This window comes from Myodes glareolus, chromosome 17 (assembly GCF_982192425.1).
Source record: "Myodes glareolus chromosome 17, mMyoGla1.1, whole genome shotgun sequence".
In the NCBI taxonomy this organism is placed as follows: Eukaryota; Metazoa; Chordata; class Mammalia; order Rodentia; family Cricetidae; genus Myodes; species Myodes glareolus.
This window is the reverse complement of record NC_142042.1, coordinates 56,265,985-56,275,636: the sequence shown is the minus strand read 5'-3', so window position 1 is coordinate 56,275,636 and position 9,652 is coordinate 56,265,985. Positions and strand designations below refer to the sequence as shown.

The window sequence follows — 9,652 nt, the reverse complement described above, 5'->3', positions numbered from 1 at the left end:
ATAATAAAACTTTAAAAATATAGCCAATGGTAAAAAAATCTTTTTTCCATGGGGGGAAAAAAAGACAATGAACAGACTTGATAAATGAAGAATAATCGAAAACTCGGAAGGGGAAGATTGAGAAAGCAGAAGACCCGCACTGTGGCTCCCGGGGTTAGAGGCTCCTTGCAGTCAGGATACAGGAGCAGGGACTGCTCTTCTCACACTCTTTGCTTCGCCCCATCTATGCCAGGAAAACTTGGAATTGTGGATTCACCATCCCCTGGGAAAAAATTCGCTCACAGTTGGTGGGTGTGAGCGAGAAAAGGCGTGATGTCTTCACCATGACGTGGAGATTTATTTTTCTTTTTTTTTTTTTTTCTATTTCAGAATACTTCTCATAAGATGTTTTATTTACAATGCCAACTTTTAAAGGCTCACTGAAGTTAACTGGACAATGAAGTAGGCAGAAATCACTTTGCAGAAAGAGGGAAAGCCCAAAATGCCACTTTCCACAGAGAACCCAAAGTTCAGTTTTATTCAGAATACTGAAAAAAACAAAAAAGAACTTCTGCTCCTAGAAGAAACTCAGCCATAGGTCAGATCTGTACTGGAACTACATTACACATGCAGTGAGGATGAGACTGCGTTTGTCTACTGTTCTATTATTAACAATTATAAACAGAGCAGTGCAACTAGCATTCGGAACAACCCTTCTAGTGTTACAGTGTCAGGCACAGCACTTCACTTCTCTTCACACCACTGGTTCTCTTTGCGTACCTGGGCCTCTTCCTCTTCAGTAAAGTCATTTTTGATATTGAAGGTTTTACGAATCTCCTCAGGAGTTTTCCCCTTAATCATATTGGCCACAGTCTTGCATGTGACATCAAGCAAACCTTTGATGTCTAAGTAGTTTGCAGCCAGAATAAGTTCAAAAAGTGTTCCTTGGTCAACTTTCAGGAATTCTTGGTCCCAAACAGGAATATCATCTGTCCGTTTTTCTTTGTTCTCATCATCCTCAGGAGGAGGAGGGTCATCCTTGTGATGGGTGCACCACTGAATGACCTTTTTTAGAATTGCTGCATTAACATTTGGTAAAGGAACAGGATCATCATCTCCCTCATCATCCATTCCCAAATCTTCCAGCATGGTCTTGATAGTCACAGATTGTTTGGCAATTTCTACATCAACTTCAAATATCTCTCCATCAGAACTCTGCAACTTTATCGAAGGCATGGTGCTCGGTCTCAAGACCGCGGACCCGAGGCTGCCGGTCGGTGACCACAGATGATGTACAATGAGGACAAGGCCACTCCAGCAACGCCGCGCGACGTCGGCCTTTATAGGAGCGGGAAGCGGGCCGGAGATTTATTTTTCATAAAAGAAATCTGGAGGTGGGCGGTCCTGGGCTGGGCTGTTGATTTTGTGGTGTTCACAAGCCCAGGCCTCTTTACTGTTTTTCTTTGTCTACGTTAGTAGTGCTCCTAACCACAAGGACTCTTCAAAGCTGCTGGAACTCCAGTCACCCGAGTCCACACTCTAGACAGGAAGTGGCCAGAAAGCAAAAAGACAAATGGCAAACAAACAGCAGTAACAAAAAGACCTGGGCCTGCTTGATGATCCTGAATCTCCCGATCGCATTTATCAACGTTTTAATGACCACTAAAACTGTAAGCCAGCCTGGAAATTCGGCTGACTGCTCCTTAGCGTGGAGCCTGCAACTAGCAGCCCACAGACCCAATTAGCAGAAGTCTGAAAGGAAGAGGGAGGTTTGGTGGGTGGTCTTTGTCTCTCTTTGCTCCTACTTTGTCCCCTCCTCACGTCCCTTTAGGTAATGTCACTTTGAAGCAAGCAAACCCCAGTGGGAGACACCAGAGCAGACCACTCTGGGGCTGGTTTCTGTTTCTGCAGCATGGGACAGGGCCCTCTGAGAAGAAAGCCGGGACACTGGCTGGACAGAGCATTGGGTGAGCCCTTCATCTCCAGTGACTGCCCTCCTTCTCATAGCTATTCCACGAGGTGGGCACCCACTCCTCAGTGCCACTGAGGAGCGGAGGATCAGTGGCGATCAGGAGCTGACCTGCTCACGGTGAGTGGGAAGGCAGGTTAGAGACCAGCATCACACTGACTCAGGAGCCTAAGCTCTCAGCCAACCTCCCGCAGGCACAACACTGCCCCACCTTTAATCCCAGCACCAGGGACACAGCGACAGGTGGACCTCTGAGTTCAGGGCTAGTATCATCTATATTGAAAGTTCTAGGACAACTAGGGCTGCATAATGAGACCCTGTCTTGGGGAAGAGGAGGAGAAGACGAGAGGAGGAGAGGGAGAAGTGGAGAAGGAAGAATTATTCTATTCCTTAGCCTGGGTGGACTTCAGGGAACACGCCAGTATCTCCAACATAGCAGAAAGTCCTAGAAGATAACATTTTGGGGTTCCGTTCCTTGTCAAAAAGATAAGGAGATGATCAACCCCCTTGTCTCCAGCCTTTTCTTATTTTATTGCCTTGCCTCATTAAATCATCAGCCCCACCCTGCAAAGGGATGGAAGAAATTCTAGGAAAGAGCAAGCCAGTGAAAGCTAAAGTTGGCAACCTGTACCATTTGTTCTTTATCACTTGGGGAGAGAGGGTTGTGGGGGAGCTACCTGGCCGGTGAGCACTAGCAGAGCTGAATGCCTGGAGGTGACCCTGTGAGCATCTCAGCCTTCTCTTCCTTTCCCTGGCCTGTGTTTCTCTTCCCCATTTCAGCATGAGTGAAGTGTGCTTCCGTACAAACCTCCTCTTTGAAAAGGTCACAAAGCTCCCAGCTGCGGCAAGGAGGGGGCTGAAGAACACATTTGCATCTTAGCTTGGTTGTTGCCCTAATTACACATAATAAAGGTATTTAGTTCTAGAAGAATAGCTGGTGAGTCTGAACTATCATAAAAAGGCCTTGCCAAGAGCCGTTTCCTTTGTCAAGAGACAACTTGCTTGCAGACAGTGGGAAGCTGTGATTCATCCTCAAACCACAAGTGTTAAAGAAATCCAATTCATGGGGCGTGACTGTTGCACAAGCTTTTAAGCAATGACAATGTCCTTGGCTGTCTTCTACGACTGCCACCAGTGCCTTGACTAGAATGAATGTATGATGACAGAAGACCAGCGAAGCACACGTTGGGACCAGCAGCCTTTGCGTGTGGGAGGCTGCCTGTTTCTCTAAATAAAGTTTTATAAGCACACAGTCACATTCAGTCACTTACATGCTATGATGGCTGATGTTGTGCTCCGGCAATAGAGCTTTATAGCCTATAATACTAACCAGATGGCCCTTGATACACAGTGTGCTGGCCCCTGGCTTGGCACGGAGCAGGTGGGCAGCGGAGTGTCTCAGGCTGTGCTGGGTTCCTCTGTGGGAAGGTGTATTAATCAGTGTTCTCTAAAAGAGCAAAACTGATGGACTGAATACATATACATTAAATGGTGATTTATTGTAGTGGCTTACCGGTTGTTGTCTAACACATCCTACAATGGCTGTCTTCTGACAGAAAGGCCAAGAATCCAGTTATTGTTCAGTCCATGAGACTGGAGGTCTCAGCCGTCCTAGTCTGGAGCTAGGGGTTCAGAGGATCCCAGACAGCTGCTGATCTTCAGCCTAAACTGGAATCCTGAGGAAATGCGTTCCAACACTAAATGAGGGAACACTTCGGCGACAGGATAGATGAACCAGCCAACGAGGCTGAGGGCAAACAGGCAAAAAGCAGAAGCTTTCTTTCTCCTTGTCATCCAATGTGGATTGCCACCAAAAAGTGTGGTCCAGCTTTATTATGGGTCTTCCCACCTCACATGATCTGTTAAGACAAAAAAATTGTCCATGCACAGCTGCTTGATTTCAGTCAATTCCAGATGTAGTCAAGTCGATTACCAGGCTTAGCTCTCACAGAGGGTAGGTGCCACACTGTTCTCCCACACATCCATCTCCCTGTAGCAACTCCTTATCTGGGTCTTCTCTTGGCCCCCAAAGACTCTTCTTCCCACCAGCAATGATCAAAGCCAACAAAAGGCATCACAGTTCAGAGAAATACCCCAAATCCTTAGAGTGAGCTGCAGAACCCTCTGCCAGCCCTCCACCAACCATGCTACTTTATAGCCTGCTGGATGCTCCTGGCTCCCTCTTCCCAGTCACTCCTGCCTCCTCATGAACCCTTACACTGCCAGATATCTGTCTACCAAGAGGCGGAGGTGGCTGTGGGCCTGTCATAGTATGGCTGGAGGCAGCCACTCACCTAGGTTCCCTGGGGTTCAGAGGTGATTATGTGACTGATTCCCCATGCCCCCTTGATCATGACAAAAGTGATGCTCTTGGGACAAGAGGCTAGGAAGATCTTTAAAACAAAACAAAACAAAAACAAACAAACAAACAAAAAGCCCCCGTGCTTTCCCTTTCCTCATGCCTGCATGCTTGATAGGAAGGATGCGGAGTTCCCTGTAAATAGAAAAACCACAGGACTAGGGATTTGGGTGTCTGAACAACATAGCACCAGGCTGGAGAATGAGCAAGAATTAAGCCCTTGAGGCTGGAGAGAGGGCTCAGGGGCTAAGGACCCTTGTCGCTCTCCCAGAGAACCCAAGTTCGGTTCTCAGTATCCACGTGAGGTGGCAGATTTCCGATTTTCTCGTCGGCACCCATCATCTGACACAGTCAGTCTTGGTTAAAATTTTGATCGCATTCAGAGATACTTAAAAGGTTAAGATGACACCCCTGAATACATCCGTGGGGTGCCTCCTGAGATTAGGGCTCTGACCTGCTGATGGCATAATCACTGAGGGATTCCGAGCGGATTAACTGGAGACAAGTGGACATGAGTGGACCTCATTGGAAAGGCGGGCGTGGAAGTACGCTCTGAAGGTTTGTCTTCCTGAGAATGAGAAGACCAGCACCCCCACAGGCTGGTTCTATACAGGAGAATCAGGGGGAGGTCAGCTTGGGGGCAGATGAGGGATAAGAAAGAAAACAGGGGCTCAAATAGGGTGTTTACTTTGGAAAATTTAGTATTAATCATTTTAAAACTATTTATTATGTTTATGGGTGTTTTTCTTGCATGTGTTGTACGGAGTGGGTGAAGTCCTGAGAAAGTGTGTTTTGTCTGATATTAGTTGGCCATGTCAAGAGCCAAGAAAAAATCAGATCTATGGGAAATTGGCAAAGTCATGTCCATATCTCCCCCCACACCCTCTCCTGCCGCCGTCAGGTTTAGAAAGACAAAACCTTCCTCTATCCAAACATATGAGTGTTTAGGAATAATTAACCTTTGTGTACAAAAACTAGCAACCTGCAGTTCCTCCTCCCATATTTACAGTCTGAGACAACTTGCCTACAGACACCCAAGACCAAGTCTAGCTAACCCCTCCCCTTGCTGTAAACAGTAAATGTTATGAGAGTCTGGGTTGTGGCAGTAGTCAGTAGACTCCATCAGCGCACCCACAGCTTACCTGACCCCATGTCTGTGTGCATGCCTATCGGTTTTTCAGCTTGTCTTTCCATCACTCCTTCTCCATCCCTAGGCAGAGATCCAGGGCCAAGCAGTGGAGGATTTGGTAATGAGTATGTGTGTACGGTGTGTGTGCCTAGTATCCTCAGAGGCCAGAGAGGGTGTCAGACACCCTACAACCCAAGTTACAGACATGTGTGAGTGCACTTGTGGGTGCTGGGAATTAGACCCAGGTCCTCCGGAAGAGCGGCTAGTATTCTTAACCACTGAGCTATTTCTGGTGCCCTTAATCATTACTGAGTTTTAAGACTTATTCTAAAGAGTGGAGAGATGTCTCGGTGACAAAGAACACTTGATACTCTTGCAGAAGACTCAGGTTCGGTTCCCAGTGCCCACGTGGTGGCAGCCTTCTATAACTCCACTTCCTAAAGATCCAACACCTTCTTCTGGAATCCACAGGCACCAATGTGGTACATTGTGGTACATGTATGTATAAATACATACAGGCAAGACAGTCATACACTTAAAACAAAATAAACACGTCTTCTAAAAGATTGTATTTTAAATTATGTGTATATGTGGATGTGTGTGTGTGTCTATGCACCTGGGTGTAGTGCTGACAGGGGCCAGAAGAGGGTGCCAGATCCCCTGGAGCTGGAGTTCCAGGCAGTTGCCATTGTCCAATGTGGGTGCTGGAAACTGAATTTGGGTCTGTTGAAAGAATAGTAAGTTCTCTTAGCCACAGAGTCTTCTTTCTATGACGACTACGTGATACCATAGACAATACATACTGAGGAGGGAGCTGCCTTAGCTCTCTGCAATTGAGAAGCTCTTAGTTTGTTCCCAGTTGCTTGGCCCTGAAAATAATCACACAGAAACCATATTATTTGTGATACTTTTTGTCCAATAGCTTCAGCATATTTCTAGCTTGCTCTTATATCCTAAACTAACCCATCTCCATTAATCTGTGCATCACCACGAGGTCATGGACTACTGGCAAAGTTTCAGAGGGTTCCAGCAGAGGCATCTGTCCCCAGCAAAGGTTACATGGCTTCTCTTTGACTCTACCTTCTTTCTCCCAGCATTCAGTTTAGTTTTCCTGCCTCTCTCTATTCTGCTAAGTCACTGGCCGAAACAGCTTTATTCATTAATCAATAAAAGCAACACATAGATGGAAGGACTTCCCACACCAGCTCTCCAGGCTCCCTGCTTGTGTCTGGGACTTAAGGACAGTAACCGCATATTGTGAAATCTCATGTGTCACAGGGAGCCCAGCCGAGTCCTTTGAAGCCCAGGGATGGGCATCCAAATTCACCTAAGGAGCCAGTGGAAAGCTTGCCAAAGGAGACAGCATTTGGCAGAAGAACCCCAAAGAGCTTTTCCTGGCATAAGGAAGGGCAGGTGACAAGCTGCAGCCTGGTGGGTGGGAGGAACCCAAACAGTCAGTCACAGCAGTGTGAACTCAGGGCAGGAGGGAGTGGTGGGGAGGGCAGAAAGGCCTGTGGGGCCCAGGTCATGAACAGACTTGCTTGTTGCCTGAAACCTATCCAGAAAGCAATGGGAACTGAGCAAGAGCGGTCCAAGCACACTGCATGTGCACTTTATGGGGCTCCTTCTGACAGCAGCTTGTAAAACAGCCTGGCTTGGAGGTGAGATTAGAGGCCAGGTGAGACAAGTACATCAACATGCCCAGGGGTGGTTCTGGATCCCAACCCAAACTCCTGCAAGATAGCTCATGCCACATGGGCTACTGCTGGCCAACAGGAGCTTGGATCTCTGTGCACTTTCTTCTTCTCTGTATCAGGAGAGAAATGGGGGTCATCTGGGTCTAGTCTTCTGCACCGGAAGCTTCAGAAGACATGCTTTCGAGCAGCGAATCTTCAGACTGATGGAGCCCTGTGCTCAGCCTTCCATCGCCATGGAGAATGGGTCCTGGGGGAAGTTGCCGCTTTAATGAGCTGAGGCCATACCTTACTTAGTCTTTGAGCATGTTCAAGACCTTAGGGTCCAACTAAAAGCAAAGCAGTTTGTTGTCCCCAAACACCAGGTCTATCATACTGTAACATAAGCATTGAGGGTCTTAGCTCTGAGGGGTGACAGAAAGTACATTTGGGGTAAGCCAACAATTGGATGGATTGCAGATGATTGGGTCTAACATTCTGAGTAGGAAGGTGCCAACGAAGGTGGCTGAGATGCCAGCAGCAGGTGCTACCTACCTGCCTGGAGGGTCTCAGTAGATCCTCAAGATTCCTCTTCTTGAGAGGACTTAGAAGCTCCCACAGGTAAGGGTCTGTACTCTAGGCTGCACACAGATAGCAGCTGACGTGGAGGAGGAGGCTCGTTTCTATCATGTCTTCAAGCTCTCCACCTGTGGGGCACTAGCTGCCGGTTTTAGAGATGGCAAGGAGGGGAAGAAGGTCATTCAGGGTGTTCCAAATTCTGAGCTGAGTCAGGCGTGAACCTAGGGCTCTGGTTTCCATTGGTGAGTCATGAGAGCTGAGAAAGGACCAAGACAACCCTCCTTCCCGTGTCTGTGCAAAGCCATGCGTGCTGTGAGAGGCAAGCCTGAATTTCGGGAGCATAGGGAGGACCAGCAGGACATCAGAGTGTATGGGAAAGGTGAGCGAGGTAGGCAGCGGGGACCAGCTCTGAGCCAGCCAGGTGAGCCTTTGAGAAGTTGAACAAATGTCTGACGTAGAAGGTGCTGTTGCCCATCACTGGCTCTTCCGGACGCTCTGAGACTCCTCAGTCTACATAAGTAGCATGGAGGCTTCAGTCAGATGCCCAGGAAGATGGGGAAAGCCACGAAGTTGAGCAAGGAGGGAGAAGGGAGACTAGACTCTGCCCTGAGGGAACTCCCTTTGGCTTCCAGCAGTGCGTGACATGTCCTTGGAGCCAGTGTCATTACATCTAAATTTCTGAGGGATGTGCAAGAGTTGGGCTCTCACAAAGAAGGCAGTGACGTGAATTCATCTGGGTGGTACCCTGGGGGATCTGCATCACGGGTCTGGTTATGTACAAAAATATACACAAGCATGCTGTTTGGAAGCCATCTTTAGTCTGAGTAGTGATTTGAGGTTTGGATAAGTATCTGGTTAGCGCAGTGTGTATGTTTTCGTAAACGGTCCAACTCGAGCTGAGGCCTCTAAGTCTCCTGTTTTCCAAGGACAGGAGCGATGTTTCTGAACTCCGCAGGAAAGCAACGAATTGCGGTATTTGTTTATCCTCGCTGAGATGAGCGTTTTCACCAGAGCAATTGTTTGTGAGAGCTGATCTCAGGGGACTGAGGAAGGAGATGCGAGCTGAATTTTCTCTTTTCCCTGGGCGAGATGGGAGAAGTGAACTCGGGGCGACCTGGAGGGGAGGTTTCTGTCCTGCGCATGGCTCTATTGCAGCTAGAGGATTCGGACGTCCTAGGGACTGGTGTGCGCTGGTAGAACCACTGTGCCAGGTGTCCCAAGACAAGATGGCGGGTTGTGCTGAGGACTGGAGTTTGGGGGAGGGTGGTACTGTTACTCATCACCACTGAGGAGCATTGCAGGAAACCTGGGCCAGGGAGTAGGCCTCAGACTTCCTTGTTTTCTCTGTGTCTTACAGGGGTAAGGCTGGGATTCTAGGCCCTAACTTCAAGGCACGGGCACTGGCAGTGTGGGCTGGTTCACAGTGGCTTTATGGGAGCCCTGGAGGGAGACAGCACAGCTTGGATATGAGGCAGAAGCACCTACCCAAGAGGGTAACATCAAGTCTTGTGTCCAAGGACAGGATACCATCTAGTCTAGTGTGAACTGTTCCTTCTGGAAGACAGGCATGCCTTTTTCTTTGCACTGAAAGACCCCCGATTTGGGGAGACTCTCACTCAAGCCTCGGGATGACGCAACCCCCCCCAGTAACTCACGAGAGACCATCCTTGCTGCAATCACACAAGGTTTAATGACAAGACGACAAGACGGGGACCAGTGCACTGGGGCCGAGACTCATAACCCACGCAGGGGAAGAGTTCGACCCTGAGTGACCGGGAGAAGTAGTTTTTATAGGAAGAAACCACGCAGCCCAGTAATCCGAAAGGGGGGCAGAGAGGGTGTCACAGAAAATTCCGAAAATTCCAGTGATAATTACAAGGGGGCAACTCCCTGCCTCTCAAGATCATTCTCAAGGTCATAATCAGCTAGTTCCTATACCAATGATAATTACTAGGGGGTGATAA

General features: G+C 48.3%; 1 protein-coding gene across 1 annotated transcript; it reads right to left on the bottom strand.

The window, feature by feature from the left end:
- Positions 1 to 488: 488 nt before the first annotated feature.
- LOC148119415 (S-phase kinase-associated protein 1) lies at positions 489 to 1,315 on the bottom strand. The gene has a single exon (XM_087897700.1). The coding sequence runs from the start codon at positions 1,213 to 1,215 to the stop codon at positions 724 to 726; it is 492 nt and encodes a 163-aa protein (XP_087753826.1). The 5' UTR covers positions 1,216 to 1,315; the 3' UTR covers positions 489 to 723.
- Positions 1,316 to 9,652: the final 8,337 nt, after the last annotated feature.

Bases quoted from the DNA above. Each gene is read 5' to 3' on its own strand.
- LOC148119415 (XM_087897700.1), bottom strand. From the start codon at position 1,215: ATGCCTTCGATAAAGTTGCAGAGTTCTGATGGAGAGATATTTGAAGTT.